Source organism: Pecten maximus, unplaced genomic scaffold (assembly GCF_902652985.1).
Source record: "Pecten maximus unplaced genomic scaffold, xPecMax1.1, whole genome shotgun sequence".
Lineage (NCBI taxonomy): Eukaryota > Metazoa > Mollusca > Bivalvia > Pectinida > Pectinidae > Pecten > Pecten maximus.
The window spans coordinates 28,812-46,983 of NW_022979407.1; the positions used below are offsets into that span (position 1 = coordinate 28,812).

Genomic DNA, 18,172 nt, shown 5'->3' on the forward strand with positions numbered 1-18,172 from the left:
GAAAGGATGTATTGAAGATGGAAACGAATGAAGACCAATTTGTCAAGTTCTGTCATCTGTTTCATTCTGATTTGCAGTTAGATGCAGTAAAACAGGCTTTGCTCTCTGATCTAAAACTTGTGGTGACAAGAGGTGGATACCCTCCTTCTGTCTGTCCACAGCAAGGAGCCTCAGCTCCTTTAGATATAAGTGTAAAACATGTCCTTACTGGTCTGTGTTATCAACTTCAAGCTGTGAATATTTCTTCTAAATCCTGGGACATAGACCATGTCAAGGAAACTCTGTCATCATTGAAAAGCTACCAGAAGGGCATTGTGATTGGCTATGAGGTGTCAGGTGATAACATCAACTACTGGCTGGCTGGGGAACGTGGTGCCATGAAGATCACCATGGATGTTCTTAATCAGCAGAGAGGTGCTATTTCTGATGTTGTAAGAGGAAGTCCGAAAATGTATAAGTTACAAGGAGACTATGTTGGAGATACAGATACTGATATGGATAAGAGACAGACAGGACAAAGTGTGTTATATAACAGACAGGCAGGACAAAGTGGATTAGATAACAGACAGACAGGACAAAGTGGATCAGATAACAGACAGACAGGACAAAGTGGATCAGATTACAGACCGACAGGACAAAGTGGATCAGATAACAGATGGACAGGACAAAGTGGATCAGATAACAGACAGACAGGACAAAGTGGATCAGATAACAGACAGTCCAGACAAAGTGGATCTAGCCAATCTGACAACACAGTACCAGGTAATTGTTGTATTGTGTAGGTTGTAGTAACAGTAGTAGTTGTGCTATTTTCTGGTGTGCCAAGCTTCAGATACCTGTATTTGAGGAAAATATATAAGAGTTATAGAACTTAATTGTTCAAGATTATCATTTCAGAGTAGGCGTTCATTGGGAAAAGTATATTTTTAACCTTTTACTAGAATTTTGCTTTTTAGAAAGAATTTCTCTTAAGATTATTAGGTAAACCCGGGGGAACTTAAATATGGACGATCTTGTACATAAGTCAGTAATGCCAAAGATCGTCAGTGCTTTAGCGGCCTTCCTTGAGGGAATTTGATCATACTTCACGCAATGATAAAGGATCATAACATCTCGGAAAAGTTTGAGACTCAGGTTTTTTTGGTCAGTGTCAAGCTAAAGGTCTATGTTACTATTTTTAGTGGGTTCTGGTTGGGGGTATGTATAGCTTTAGTAATTAACTCGTGTCCCATTGGGAATTTCATGTGGAAAGAGTATAAAAGTATTGTGTTGTGTTCATCTTCAAACATTTTTAATTTGTCCGGGTTGTCTCTCCTACGCTGCAATTGATTGTTACTGGAACTTTAAGCATGAGTTAACCTAGGTGAGGAAATATACTGTATTATACAAAAAGTAGCATTTATTTCTCTGACCTAAAATTTGATCTTTGACTTTTATTTAACCCATTTGTTTCAATTTAGGAACATATCAATTTAGAATGTAGATTACAGCTGCTCTTGGTCTGTAACCTAAATATCACTGTCCAAAAGCACACAAGTGATTTGCACATGTAGGTATAAATTCTGTTTCATGAACAATATTATGAATGATATTCACTTGAAAAAGTGCTAGAAATGTGTTCAAAATTTATTTAATATTGATAAAAGTTAAGTTGCTGTGCGCAAACTTTTACGAAAACAAAAATCCACAAATGTATTATTATAATGAAACTTGCAACCGAATACACAAGTATTTTATGTAAATCACAGGATACAAGGAACGATGGAATGATGAGTCAGGACAAAATGTCAGTCCATCACAGGTGTCAACAAGTGAACCAATGGATCAGAACATTGACAGAGTTCAAGTTCAGACTAAGGTTTATAGCAATCCCATTGGAGATTCACATGGAGGACGGAGTGTTGGAGCACAGAATATGGCAACAACATCCCGCAGTACAGAGGGCCAAACAGGTCCAAATGTCTCGACCAGAAATGATGGAAATCAAATAGAGGCAAACTCCACTGTTACATTAAAGCTTGGTAGATTTCAAACTAGAATTTTGACATCCATACCAAAAATAGTCGAGGATTTAAGACAAAAATTTAAAAATTTGAAATTAGAACATGGCAGTCATGGTCTTCACATTGTTGGAGATAAGACGACTGTTGTTAGAGTTAGCGCAGATATCCAGAGTCAGCTGAAGGAAATAGAGAAAGAGAAAGTTAACTTGTCCAGCAGATATATGCGACCTGAGCAGTTGAGCATGTTAGGAGTCGGAACTGTACTGGACCATATACAGGAATGTATCAGACGTCAGCATCTGGCATGTTACCTAGGACAGGATAAAGATACTACAATGGTGTATGCTACTGTAGCCGACATGGACAAGGTTCTCCAAGTGATTCAGTCTGCCATTTTCTACAGAGAATTTGAGAAAGACGTCCCTTCATGGAGGTTATTCTTGGACTCACCAGATGTACAGGAGGAGGTACGATACTTGCAGGAGAAATACAATGGCAGGGTTGTCATAACACAGGGAAGTTCAATGAAGCTGGTATGTACTTCTGATCTTACAGATGTAGTATTAGAAATTTTAAACAAAATGAAAGAAGATTTCTCACAAGTACGAACAAAAACATTTCCGTACACACCAGTTGGATACCTGACAGTAAAACTCTGTGCTAAAGTACTGCAAGATCATCTTGATAGCATAGAAAAGAAATATGGTGTTGAAATTCATCCCGTCCAGAAGAAAGAAAAACAGGGATGGAAAGTAAAAGGTCCAAATGGAACACTGAAGAAAGCTTGTGATGATGTGAAGAAACACACCGCAACAGTGACAGCAAAAAACCTTTGGCTTAAAGACAAGGTCAGCAAAGACTTCTTTGAATCAAAACAGGGACAGGACTAGATGGTGGGAGTTGGTGAGGATACAGGATGTCACGTGACCATGGTGAAACAGGAAGTTGATGTGACTGAAGGGAAAACATCGAGGTCTGACAGACAAGGATCAGCCACACAGCAATCCTCTAATCTGGCTGGACGTCGGTGGAGAACAGGAGATGGACCATATGTAGCACTGTACTGTGGAGATGGCAGCAAGTCTACATCTGATGTCTTGGTGAAGCTGGAAAGAGGAGGTATGGTGGTTTATGTTTTCTATAAGTAGTTAAATTGTTGCCCAGTATAGAGTTAAGAATAAACTCATTTGTATGCTCCCCTGGTCCAATTTAAAGAGCGAGGTGGGCTTATGCCATACCGTGGCATCCAGTGTCCATCTGTCAAAAATAACCTTGTGAACACAATAACTGGAGTAAATATCCAGCAAGTTTGATGAAACTTTGAATGCAGCCCTACATCGACAAGATCTCAAATGAGGTCAAAAGTGGGAATTATTTGATAGTAACTAACAGAGTTATTGCCCTTTGTAATAATATTATCGTTAGACCTTGTAAACACGATAACTGGTCAGTAAATATCAAGCAAGTTTGTTGAAACTTTGTATGTAGCCATGTATGAAGAAGATCTGGAATGAGTTCGAAAATGGAAATTATCTAACAGTAACTTACGAAGCTATTGGCATTTGTAATGAAATTATTATTTGACCTCGTGAACATAATAACTGGAGTAAATATCATTTAGTTTGATGAAACTTTGTATTCAGCCATATATCAACAAGATCGCGGACAAGTTGGAAAATGGGAATTATTCAACTGTTACTGAGTTACTGCCCTTTGTAATAATATTATCATTAACAACTTAATTTTTAACTCACCTTGTTTGGATTCGAAGTGCTGTTGAGCTTATGAATATGAATATATAAGAAGATCTAACATTCTATAAATGCACAGTGTGGCTCAATTAAGACCAAAGGGGTGGGGCCCAATATGGGAAATTGAAGTACTGGTAGCTCTTTTTAAATCACTACCAGTCCTGAACAACTTAATGGATTTTGATGAAATTTGGACTGGAGAATTATTTTGCAATGCTGTATGTTGTATAAATGAAGGACATGACACCCTTGGGGAAGGAGAAAGGGATCCTATAAAGGAAATATAGCAAAAAAAAAAATTTTTATAAAGTGATCTCTCCAGCAATTAGGAACAAAATAATTTTCAATACCTGTGTACATATATCTTGTATGTGAGGGCAGCCCTTCAATAAATTCTGTCACAGTCGTAAGTGTCATATATCAAATGCTGCATTTTTCTATTACATTCACATATTCGCAATCCCTGTATTCTGTCCTTTCTTAATCGATAAACTTTATTTTATTTATTCAATTCATACATATACAATACACAATCATACAATCATAATTTGAATGAGATTTGGAAACAAGTATAAAACTTGTATTAATCCGTCTCCTTATCCTTTCTTAACCGCCACATGATAATCTTGCATTAGTATGATTATACAACCAAGACACAGGAATTGTTCAGCACCTAGAGAGCACTTTTGAACACTTGATTTTTCACATATAATATTTATTAGGAGGCATAGTGGTCTAGTGGTAGGACGCAGGGCTACTTGACTGAAGGGTCACTAGTTCGAGTTCCGGTATCAGCGCTGTGTTAATGTATCCTTGAACTAGATACTTTACTCTGTTGTGTTCCAATCGACTCTGCTATAAGTGAATACGGTATGTCATAGGGCAGTACAAGAAATGTTGTGTGTAAGCTGTTAGCGTCAAAATATGGCAAGAGAAAGAAATTGATATTATAATAATTGGTGAACAGCCTTGAGACGGCCATAGTGCTGTGATATAACAGTATTTAAAACTTCTAGTTATTGTCATTGTTATTCCAGCTATTAAAGTCATAGCAGGGTCGACTTATAGGTTTGGTAAAAACTTCAGTGGCAGGAACACTGTCATCTGTGCTGCTAGTAATTAACATGGTATTGCATACCAGGTGCATTTAAAAATGTTAATTGAACCAAGCTTTACAGTAATTCCAACGAAACGTTCATTTTGCAGACCCTAGTACAGCCAATTTTCATACTCTGGATGAAAGGAAGAGTGGTGTTACTCTGAATCTTCCTGACTGGAAAGATGGAAACAACCTGGAAAAGAATACAATTCGTACACACTTTAAGAAAATCATGACCGCAGCTGCCGAGAGGAAGGCAACATCTTTGACTATTCTTTTGGATGGCTGTAGATCTAGTGGATGGGGCGAAAAGAAAGCATATAAATCACTAGTCAAAAACACTCTGTATGTATTAAAGAAGGATAATGCAGAGGCCTGTTCCTGTTCCTACTTCCTTGGTGACCAAGATATGTTCAAGTCCTTACGTGATGTGATTGATGACAGCTTTAGAAATGACACATCCCTGACTATAACAGATACAACGGAGGAAATTGGAGAGGATTGGGATGTTATTGGTGAAAATGATATCAGAGGTATATATATAAACACACACAGGTCCCCAACCATTAACACATACAAGGGGGTGTGGCACACAGGTCCCCAACCACTAAAATACACAAGGATGTGGTACACAGGTCCCCAACCACTAAAACATACAAGGGAGTGTGGCACACAGGTCCCAAACCACTAAAATACACAAGGATGTGGTACACAGGTCCCCAACCACTAAAACATACAAGGATGTGGTACACAGGTCCCAAATTACTAAAACATACAAGGGGGTGTGGCACACAGGTCCCAAACCACTAAAACACACAAGGGGGTGTGGCACACAGGTCCCCAACCACTAAAACACACAAGGGGGTGTGACACACAGGTCCCCAACCACTAAAACACACAAGGGGGTGTGACACACAGGTCCCCAACCACTAAAATACACAAGGATGTGGTACACAGGTCCCAAACCACTAAAATACACAAGGATGTGTGGCACACAGGTCCCCAACCACTAAAATACACAAGGATGTGGCACACAGGTCCCAAACCACTAAAACACACAAGGGGTGTGGCACACAGGTCCCCAACCACTAAAACATACAAGGGAGTGTGGCACACAGGTCCCCAACCACTAAAATACACAAGGATGTGGCACACAGGTCCCAAACCACTAAAACACACAAGGGGTGTGGCACACAGGTCCCCAACCACTAAAACATACAAGGATGTGTGGCACACAGGTCCCCAACCACTAAAACATACAAGGGAGTGTGGCACACAGGTCCCCAACCACTAAAACATACAAGGGGGTGTGGCACACAGGTCCCCAACCACTAAAATACACAAGGGGGTGTGGCACACAGGTCCCAAACCACTAAAACACACAAGGGGGTGTGGCACACAGGTCCCCAACCACTAAAACATACAAGGGGGTGTGGCACACAGGTCCCAAATTACTAAAACATACAAGGGGGTGTGGCACACAGGTCCCAAACCACTAAAATACACAAGGATGTGGTACACAGGTCCCAAACCACTAAAATACACAAGGATGTGTGGCACACAGGTCCCCAACCACTAAAATACACAAGGATGTGTGGTACACAGGTCCCCAACCACTAAAACATACAAGGGGGTGTGGCACACAGGTCCCAAATTACTAAAACATACAAGGGGGTGTGGCACACAGGTCCCAAACCACTAAAATACACAAGGATGTGATACACAGGTTCCCAACCACAAAAATACACAAGGGGGTGTGACACACAGGTCCCAAACCACTAAAACACACAAGGGGGTGTGGCACACAGGTTCCCAACCACTAAAACACACAAGGGGGTGTGACACACAGGTCCCAAACCACTAAAATACACAAGGATGTGGTACACAGGTCCCCAACCACTAAAACATACAAGGATGTGGCACACAGGTCCCCAACCACTAAAACACACAAAGATATGTGGCACACAGGTCCCCAACCACTAAAACACACAAGGATGTGGCACACAGGTCCCCAACCACTAAAACACACAAGGATGTGGTACACAGGTCCCCAACCACTAAAATACACAAGGGAGTGTGGTACACAGGTCCCCAACCACTAAAACATACAAGAGGGTGTGGCACACAGGTCCCCAACTACTAAAACATACAAGGGGGTGTGGCACACAGGTCCCCAACCACTAAAACATACAAGGGGGTGTGGCACACAGGTCCCCAACCACTAAAACACACAAAGATGTGTGGCACACAGGTCCCAAACCACAAAAATACACAAGGATGTGGCGAATAGGTCCCCAACCACTAAAATGCACAAGGATGTGGCACACAGGTCCCCAATTTAAACGTCCCTATTGACACTAAAACACAAGTGTGTGTAGTGGACAAGTCCTAACCAATAAAACATGCAAGGATGTAGTATAGGTCCCCAGCTGCGGTGGCCGAGTTATGAAGGTGTCCCGACACTTTTAACACTAGCTCTCCACCTCTGGGTTGCGAGTTCGAAACCTACGTGGGGCAGTTGCCAGGTACTGACCGTAGGCTTTCCTCCACCTCCAAAACTTGGCACGTCCTTAAATGACACTGGCTTAATAGGACGTTAAACAAAAACAAACAAAAAAAAAAAAAAAAAAGGTCCCCAGCCATTAAAAAACACACACAAAAATACAACTCGGAATTCAAGATGGCTACCTGTCTACAATTCTTTTTGCCTTATCAGTCTCAAAGTTGAATGGGTACAACAAGAGACCAAGGTGAAGCCACACTCCAAGTTTTCATCCTGCGAGTAGTTCTCGAGTAATATCAGTAACAAGTTTTATTAGCTAGGTCACCTGGTCCAAAACACCATATCTGATGGTGTCTATCATGTATCCGAACAACGTTTCTCATCTGTTGGTATGTAAACAATATCCTCAAACAATTCTAATCAATGATTGGAACTTATCTTAATTTGACTGGAAGCATCACCAGATGGTTGGGATTCAAATGAATGACCTCTCTAAAACTAAAGCACTTGATGTCATACATATTTGACTGTAGGCATCCTCAGGTGGTGGAGTTTCAAAATTGTACAAATGGTGGGGCTGTACACCCCAGGGGCAAGGCCTAAAGGTAGCATGATCCTCGGTTGTGGGGATTCAAAATAGCACTAATGGTTGTGTTGACCCAGCAGGGGCCTGATCATGAAGGGCATGGCCCAATAGGGGAAATAAATAATTAGGGAATTCTTTTAAATCTTTCTTGTTATGTAGGAATGAAAGTCAATATTTGGTATAAAGCATGCATGCTTTGGTGGAAGGGAACTCATTTTGTATAAACAGTGTAGCTGGACTCCTAGAGCTAGCTATGAGTCTGATGGGCGGGAGGAAATCCTTCTTCTTAAAGCTGTTTCAATAGCAGGATTGAGTCTAAATATAGTCTGAGCCATCCTCAGTTTAAAGCAAGTTAATTTCATATAAATGGTGGGTCTCAGGTGTCCCTGAGGGTTTGGGCCCCATTGGGGAAATTTAGTTAATTCTTTAAAACCTTTCTGTTATTGGAATGACAGGATTTTGTTATAATCTAAGGTCCCCATATAGCGAAGATATGCACGCCCTTTAGCAATCACACTGTCAGTCCTCACCATCTGTATGTCCACCTACAAATTTGATTCCTGGCTGTTAGTTTTACTGTTAGTTTTACTATTTGTTGACTGATTTACAGGAAATTTTGACAAAAAATACTTACTGAGGTAAAAAATTGAGGTCAAGGTCATACTAAGGCCAAAAAATCAAATTTGCTTTCTTTTTACTGATGAATTTTTTGTTGGTCAGAATGAATTTCAATGAAACAAGGAGTCAACTTACCAAAGATCAAGGTCATGATACTGGGTCAAAAGTCAAGGTTATATGGGTCCAATGTGAAGTGTCAAATTTTGCCATTATCACTGAAATATCCAGGTTCGCAATACAAGCCCTCTCTAAGGCCTCTTGTTTATGGACAACCCAATTAATAGTGATTTGAGCAGCTTCCATCTGATGACTATAAGTAGGATAAAAAACGTTATTTTTAATTAGTTCTAGTGTAATACTGACATTACATTTTTACAGTAGTTAAACAAGTAAACACTTGCTTCATACTCAGTAAGCCTCGTGATGGTCAGCCAAACTCCTCGGGTTGAGATATCCCTGTCCATGGTATAGCTGGCCCATGTAAAATTCTATTAATGAACGTCTTAAAGGATTAGAGTGCTTCCTAAGTTACCGCAGAAGGGTGTGCAAAGTAGTCTCTAAAGTATATGAACAGTTAATATTAAAATTTACCATTATATTTAGATCAAATACTTTCTAGTTACATCCTCAAATATATACTTAGACAATGCTATGATGATTTAAGGCGTAAGATTGTTTCTAGTTACTGACCCCTGGTCCCCAACACATGCAGGGATTGTTGGCAGGTTCCAAACCACAAAGACTCATTAGGATGTGTCACCTAGGACCCCAAACACTAAAACACGTGAGGAGTCACAAAGCTTCTAGAATTAAGAAACCTTGTAATGCAAACAAATTATAAACATTACTTCAATTGTTATTATTAAAAAGTGTGTATTGGGGAACTTCTAGCAATTGTCATCCAAGGTAAAATATTACATCCTCAGTCTTAATGTTAGCATATTTTGTGACAATAGATCAATATAAAAGTTAACATTGTACATTAAAAAGGTCAACCTAGAAAAGCCACTATTTTTAAATTCCTTATCTATGACATGTAATGGATAAAAATAGATATATTGCAAGTACAGTTGCTGTAGTAATATATTTTCTTGTTTATTTTTTATTCAGGAAAGAAACCTGTGATTGTTCAAGGAGAACTAGCCAAAATGACGGTAAATACTTGGCTTTACTTTTTATACCCCCGCAACGAAGTTAGGGGGGTATACTGGAATCAGGTTGTCTGTCCGTCCGTCCGTCCGTCCTTTCGTCCGTCCGTCTGTAGACGCATTTTGTCAGGACAACTCCTCCTAAACTGAAGGGCCAATTTCAAAGAAACTTCACACAAATATAGAGGACCATGTGTAGATGTGCATACCTCTTTCTTTTTCTCAACATTATGGTTGCTATGGCAACTGGTCACTATATTACTGGGTTATCTTAGTTAGCCTCTAATTAACAGTTCCAATTCACCATTGACTTGTGCAGATTGCGGGGGTATTCGTGTAGCGGAACTGGACCGGGTCGATCATCGGCGACCAGGTAGCTCAATCGGTACATCATCCGGCTAGTGTTCGGAGGTCCCGGGTTCGAACCCCGGTCTGGCCGTGCATTTTTCCACTCCTACTACATTTGGTGCCGCGACCAAACCTTGTTTCAAGTGAGGTGAATACTTGACAAGGAGATACCCGAACCTGGGTTGTGAGTTGTGAAGTCTTTGGGGTCGAAGACTTAAAAAAATAGGAGGGAAGATTTGGTGCCTGTGACCAAACCTTGTTTCAAGTGAGGTGAATACTTGACAAGGGGATACCCGAACCTGGGTTGTGAAGTCTTCGGGGTCGAAGACTTTAAAAAAAAAATAGGAGGGAAGAGTGTAGTGGAACTGGACCGGGTTGATCATCGGCGACCAGGTAGCTCAATCGGTAGAGCATCCGGCTAGTGTTCGAACCCCGGTCTGGCTGTGCATTTTCCCATTCCTATTACATTAGTCAGCCATCCTGGCGACAGTTCTAGTCGTTTAATCTTTAAGTTATAAAAATAAAGTTTTACAGAGAATTTATGTACATGTGATAATAAGGGTTAACTGTAGGTAATAGATCATTCCAAAATAGGGAAGGTAGACATGCAGCTCTGTTTTTTATTAGCCCACCATCATCAGATGGTGGGCTATTCAAATCGCCCTGCGTCCGTGGTCCGTCGTCCGTCCGTCCGTCCGGCCGGCCGTCCGTCCGTCCCTCCGTCCGTCCCTCCGTCCGTCCGTCCCTCCGTCCGTCCGTAAACAATTCTTGTTATCGCTAATCCTCAGAAAGTACTGAAGGGATCTTTCTCAAATTTCATATGTGGGTTCCCCTTGGTGCCTAGTTATACATATTGCATTTTGAGACCAATCGGAAAACAACATGGCCGACAGGCAGCCATCTTGGATTTTGACAATTGAAGTTTGTTATCGCTATTTCTGAGAAAGTGCTGAAGAGATCTTTCTCAAATTTCATATGTAGGCTCCCCTTGGTGCCTAGTTATGCATATTGCATTTTGAGACCAATCGGAAAACAACATGGCCGACAGGCAGCCATCTTGGATTTTGACAATTGAAGTTTGTTATCGCTATTTCTGAGAAAGTACTGAAGGGATCTTTCTCAAATTTCATATGTAGGCTTCCCTTGGTGCCTAGTTATGCATATTGCATTTTGAGACCAATCGGAAAACAACATGGCCGATAGGCAGCCATCTTGGATTTTGATAATTGAAGTTTGTTATCGCTATTTCTGAGAAAGTACTGAAGGGATCTTTCTCAAATTTCATATGTAGGCTCCCCTTGGTGCCTAGCTATGCATATTACATTTTGAGACCAATCGGAAAACAACATGGCCGACAGGCAGCCATCTTGGATTTTGATAATTGAAATTTGTTATCGCTATTTCTGAGAAAGTACTGAAGGGATCTTTCTCAAATTTCATATATAGGTTCCCCTTGGTGCCTAGTTATACAAATTGCATTTTGAGACCAATCGGAAAACAACATGGCCGATAGGCAGCCATCTTGGATTTTGACAATTGAAGTTTGTTATCGCTATTTCTCAGAAAGTACTGAAGGGATCTTTCTCAAATTTCATATGTAGATTCCCCTTGGTGCCTAGTTATGCATATTGCATTTTGAGACCAATCGGAAAACAACATGGCCGACAGGCAGCCATCTTGGATTTTGACAATTGAAGTTTGTTTTCGCTATTTCTGAGAAAGTACTGAAGGGATCTTTCTCAAATTTCATATGTATGTTTCCCTTGGTGCCTAGTTATGCATATTGCATTTTGAGACCAATCTGAAAACAAACATAGCCGACAGGCAGCCATCTTGGATTTTGACAATTGAAGTTTGTTATCGCTATTTCTGAGAAAGTACTGAAGGGATCTTTCTCAAATTTCATATGTAGGTTTCCCTTGGTGCCTAGTTATGCATATTGCATTTTGAGACCTATCGGAAAACAACATGGCCGACAGGCAGCCATCTTGGATTTTGACAATTGAAGTTTGTTATCGCTATTTCTGAGAAAGTACTGAAGGGATCTTTCTCAAATTTCATATATAGGTTCCCCTTGGTGCCTAGTTATGCATATGACATTTTGAGACCTATCAGAAAACAACATGGCCGACAGGAGCCATCTTAGATTTTGACAATTGAAGTTTGTTATCGCTATTTCTCAGAAAGTACTGAAGGGATCTTTCTCAAATTTTCGTATTTAGGTCCAATTGAAGTTTGTTATCGCTATTTTACAGAAGGTACTGAAGGGATCTTTCTCAAATTTCATATGTAGGTTCCACTTGGTCCCTGATGTTGCATTTTGGGACCAATCCGAAAACAACAGACAGCCATTATCGCAAAATCTTAAATTTTATATATAGGTTCCCCTTGTTTGAAAAGTACTAGAGGGCTGTTTCTGAATTTACACAGATTAGTAAGACTTAGAGGAAGGGAAAAGTAGAGAAAAGATCAATCTGACATGGAACCTATAAAGATCATTCAATGGTGGGCGCCAAGATCCCTCTGGGATCTCTTGTTGTAAGAGAGACAATTGATTTAATTGTATATATTAGAGTTGCTAAGATATCACCATTAACCTTGCAGAGTGAAGTCATTGTAAACACAACAAGTACACAACTGAAGCTGGATCAAGGTGCTGTATCTATGTCTATACTGATGGCAGCGGGCCCAGAAATACAGCGAGAGTGTTACCAGTATCATCATGGTGTAAAGTGGGGAGAGGTGGCTGTCACACATGGATACAAGTTGAAATGTGAAAGTGTCTTTCACGGAGCGCTTCCACAATATTCCAAGGATCAACAATTGAAGGTATGAAATTGAATGATGCTGGGAATCACTAGGTGACATAAAAGTGACATACACACAAAGGTTTCTTAATGGTTATAATTGGTTTCCTATGAATCAATGATACTTAAACATCATATACTGGTGTTCATTATTGAAATAACTCTGATTTATTTTCAGATCTTGAAATTTGATAATAACACTGCTAATATTGGTTTCTATGCATACACAGTAACTAAGTTTCCTTCTGATGATATCATCAACTTCAAACGTCACAATGCTTTCTGCATGTATACAGTACGAGGAGGGTGATTTGGTACTCAAACGCTCACAGAGCGTTTGCGCTGCGTGAGCGTTGGGGATTAAAACCCCGCTGCAATCCCGCTGCAATCCCGCGCAAGCGATGTCGCTGCGATCCCGCTCACACGGCGATTCCGCTCTGATAACGAAGCAACCCGCTCAGCCAGCGATTTAGATCCGGCAGGCCTGCAAACCCGCTCACGAGGCAATCCCGCTCTGGCGGATTAGCAAACCCGCTCAGCCAGCGAACCCGCTCAGCCAGCGATCCCGCTCACGAGGCGATCCCGCTCCGGCAGGCCAGCAAATCCGCTCATCCAGCGATCCAGCTTCTCTTGTCGCTTCCCTAGAATGGGCATAAGGAATTCTTTGTTTTATGTTACGATGAATAAGGAGGAATTCACATTTCTTTCATCAGAAACGTCTGCAGAATGTAATGTAACGTTTCCAAATGTGTTTCGTAATCACTTGCTTGAGTGATTCTGTAGCGTTAGTGAAGAAGTTGATTTGACAAAAATACATTTATATGTTTGTTATTGTAAAATCACAGAAAATGGGTTTAAGACAAAGTTATTTCTTTAAACAATATCTTAAAATATAAATGTTTGCATTAACGGTCACAATAATAATTATGTTCATGTAGTTATGCGACAACGGGCTGGTATACATCGTAAATGTACATCGTAATGATCGATTTTGTCCTTTGTGTTCTGATGGTGTTGGTGACGAGTATCATTGTTTATTTATTTGTAATTATGAAATAGTATGCTAAATTAGAAATGTATACATTCCAAACTATCATTGCACATTTGTACATACCCAGATCCGGCAAAAAGGAAAGGTGATTAGTTTCTAAATACGTTAGTGTTAGTAGAGAGTGGGTAACATTTGCTGTGTTTCTGCCATGTGTAAAATTTGCTTTTTAGGTGATGCTTGATCAATTCAATTCAATTTCATTTGATTACTTACGGCTTGACAGCCAATCGGTTTTGTACTACATGATACAACAAGATGTAACACACATAATTATATACGTCTGAGCAGAGACTTGCATATATATATATATACATCTCCGGTCTGAGAAAACTATAAAAATCTAACGAAAGATTTAATTTGAACGATAGCGCATTGCAGTGGTGCCGTGCTGGTCGAATGAGAAGGCTGAGCACATTGACTTGTTAACGGTAATCGAAGCCACTGTAATAAGCGCATATGTACATGTATAAGCTCTCCTGTGACACTGCGATACATCTTACTGGAAATTTCCTGCGATTCGCAGTAAAGCAGGAAATGTATGTATGTTTGTTACGAGAGTAAGGTACAGTACATGATGTAGCGCATGGCGAAGGAAAATGAGTAACACGTGTACAATTGTACACTATTCATACATGTACTGTATACTGTATATCTACAAGCTATGAAGCATACAACGATGTCAACTAGCAAAATATGAATGAATTGTATACGTGTACTAGACGTGTATATCACATAGACTTGAAACAGTCTATATCTTACAAAATATCACGCACGCCAAGAAGTATCGGGGTGCCTCGTTCTTATACCCAGATGACACATAATTCGACGCCATATTTGATGCAATGCCTCGTAGCGTTTCGAAATACACTGGTATAGAACGCCATAGCTACCTTAAGACCAAAGGTCTTATATCATCATGTCACTATGTTATATCATCATGGCGACATAATACTATAACGTGATGCTATAAAATGGTGATATAAAACCTTAAAGGGACATCACGGTAATCCAATTTTTATTTTGTATTTTTTCATATTATAGGGTATATCTTTAAAAAAAATATCCTTATGAACAATAACCATTCGAATTTGATGATATATGTATATAAAAAACATCAATTATTAATTATAAAAAGGTTATCACAATTCGTTGATCAATAGTCTGAATATGCAAATTTTGTGACCTATACGATAACACGCATGCGCACAACACACTAAAACACCTGAAAACAAAAATGGCTTCCAATGTGAATCGACTGCGGTTGAAAACGATAACAGCTTCCGCAATGAAGAGAATAATTGGAAAATGGGTCAAACACAATCCTAGAATTAAACTGGGGAAGCAGTACAATGCAGTTCAAACATGAAAACAGCAGTACGGACACTGCTCGTATTCTGCTTGATTGCTGAATAGTAGGTCATGACAATCTCGGTAATATTTACACAAACTCGGTAATATTTATACAGTCTGTACCAGTACATCGCTACTGTCACTATACTATATGTACGGTGTTTACACTTATTTACACATAAATATATGTGCCGGAATATATACAGAACGTGTTATTTAACATTTAAACCACTGTATAATATCGTTGTCCAACTAATCCAATTCGCCTTGTAAACTATCGTGTGTTTGTGTTGCCTCGATTTCAAAACAGTTACGTGATGATTTAAAAATAATTTCCGCGCTAAATTTAGAGGGGGATTCCCAACTAAATCAAGTGGTCAAGCTGGACATGAGGATCGACTGTGAACATTGGGACAGCACAGAAATATAACTGGAAAGGAACAAAACACGTACATTCATTGAAAATTACAACGTTTTTACCGTGATGTCTTTAGGCAGCCACATGTATATATGGCGTTCCATACACTGGGATTAAAAGCCTATTTTGTGGCGAAATAGACAGAAATTAAACGCAAGTCACACGTTTGATTTCTGGTTTGGTATAATTTAACAAAACTGTGTATAGTTTGATATTATGAGAGGGAAAGAGGTATGGTCCTTTTCCGCTTATCCTGACCTAGGCCACGTACAGCGATAGTACAGGTGAAATATCATGTGACCCCAGTGATTCCCACCGTACCAAAATAGATTGTTATGGTCCATTGGCGCGCTATGTGTTGTGAACGGATTATGTAGTCAAACACTACTAAAGTTAAATTGACATGTTAAATAGGAATATTTACACTATTAATCCATATATGCCTGTTGTCAACGCTGCAGTTCTTTTACATTTTACTTGTAATGATACCGAGTAAATAGGTTATAATTTCACTCTTTTTCGTTGTTGTATCCAAATGAAAATGTTGCGTTCTGTGTCACCCGTGTATGTACGTTACTTGCATTTGGCCACCTCAAGCTGTATGTCACCACATTAACAGTGTGAACAGTAGCAGCACAAACATGTCTGAATACGATCTGGACATGAGAGTTGAGGTTGTTGAATTTGGCGAATATTGCCGACAAGAAGTCGGAATCCAACAATATAAGTTTGAGTTTAAAAAAAAAAATATAGTGAAATTGACTCTGAAAATGACCGCTTGGTTAACACAGACTGGTGTAATAATCGGTCAATCACCAATAAATGTACATTAGTTATGTGTTTACCATTTCTTACTCATTACCAAAGAAAGGAACACAGCATCAACATTTTTAAATAAAATTATGTGCCATTTCATTCGCAAATTAATATTCAAATAAACATACCAATAATACAACAGTTCTGGATATTCTGGTTTGTGAGAAAAGACGATACACACGTACAGTAAATGCATGCGTTATATTCTATACAAAACCCGCTTCTAGTAATGAAGGAGACTTAATTCAGAAAGTAAAATATTATAATCATCATGATCTACAATAGACTAAATCTCTCCCGCATGAATACCAGTGGTGAAGCCTACAACAAACTTCTACATATACAGATTTTATCCCTTATTTTACATGCCATGGTCTCAGGGATTAAGGACGATTAAATGCTTGAGAAAGATATAATTTATATACGATCGTTGTCAGTGAAATTATATAAAAGTGATTCGCAACAATTATAATATAATTGATCCTTTCTGTACAGGTATAAAGCATAGGTACTTATTAAAACCATCATTTTAGCTCCGTTTTTTATGATAAAAACATACAATTTATTTCATCGTGACTAATCATAATTAATACTAAAACTTATAAACTCGCAATGATTTTCGTGTATGATTTTTTTTCAAATTTTTTAATTTTTTGCTATTATTTTTTTAATTGTGTTATTATTATGAAGTGATCGAGAACCTTGTGGTTTTGCTTTCCATTCGTGTCGCAAGTCATATCTTCAATTAAAAAGGGACTTTTAAAAGATGTATAACATGTTCGGAGAATTACGAATTCTAAAGTTTGAATGGGTTAGTATACCGCTTAACAATTACCAGGTGTGAAATTACGGTCCACAAGCTCGTCACACCTGTCACTGCACCACAGGTGTCTGTGATTTCTGGTGTTCTAATCGGCACACGCCGATAATTGCTTGTGAGTTCACGTGTTTGGTTTCTGTGCGCTTCAAAAAAGTTCCGAAGACATGCTTTTACAGGTTGTACATAAATTGAGCTTGAATTTTATTCAGAATTGCGTTTATACTATAGGGAATACATTTTCAAGTTGTTGAAATCAAACACATTATTTTTGGAATTCAGTGAGTTTCGATTTTCCTTACAAACGAAAAAAATTGTATCTCAAAGATTTGTCTATAGAATAATTAACCTAAGTTACCTCATTCATATATATACCCATGATGTTGAAAATTTACTCTATGAATCTTGTCTGGGAGTTACTGATCTTTCGTGGACACGTTTTATCAATTGCGGACAATTACTTACAATCTTGCTGTTTTGGCTAATAAAAAATTCAAAATGATTAGCATTTATTTCACATCTTGTATGAATTGCATTTTAAACTTGTATTACTAGAAGTATTATAACCGAAATCAATACTGGTACATTTGTATGTAACAAACCGGTCATGCCCTCATAATAAAGGCTATATGATGTAAGTCGTTATAAACGGCCCGTTATTCAAATGTCATACATGTTACAACGACCCGTTAAAATAAAAAGAATTATTTAAATATACATGTTATATACGACCTGTTATAATAGAAAATAAATGAGATGATACACGTTGTATTTGGCCCGTTATAATAAAAAATTAGTAAGATGTTACATGTTGTATATGGCTCGTTATGAGAGAAAATTAGTGAGATGCTACATGG

The 18,172-nt window shown here is 39.0% G+C and overlaps 1 protein-coding gene across 2 annotated transcripts in view; it reads left to right on the forward strand.

The window, feature by feature from the left end:
* The first annotated feature begins 639 nt into the window (after positions 1-639).
* Positions 640-18,172, forward strand: part of LOC117318598 — a 78,431-nt gene continuing 60,898 nt past the window's right edge. Inside the window, exons 1-5 of one of the 2 annotated variants that reach the window (XM_033873562.1) lie at positions 640-762; positions 1,749-3,122; positions 4,961-5,386; positions 9,671-9,714; positions 12,661-12,885. In XM_033873562.1, coding sequence (XP_033729453.1) covers positions 2,894-3,122; positions 4,961-5,386; positions 9,671-9,714; positions 12,661-12,885 — 924 coding nt within the window. In that variant the 5' untranslated portion in view covers positions 640-762; positions 1,749-2,893. The remainder of the gene's footprint in view (positions 763-1,748; positions 3,123-4,960; positions 5,387-9,670; positions 9,715-12,660; positions 12,886-18,172) is intronic. The other variant, XM_033873563.1, reaches the window with a different exon arrangement.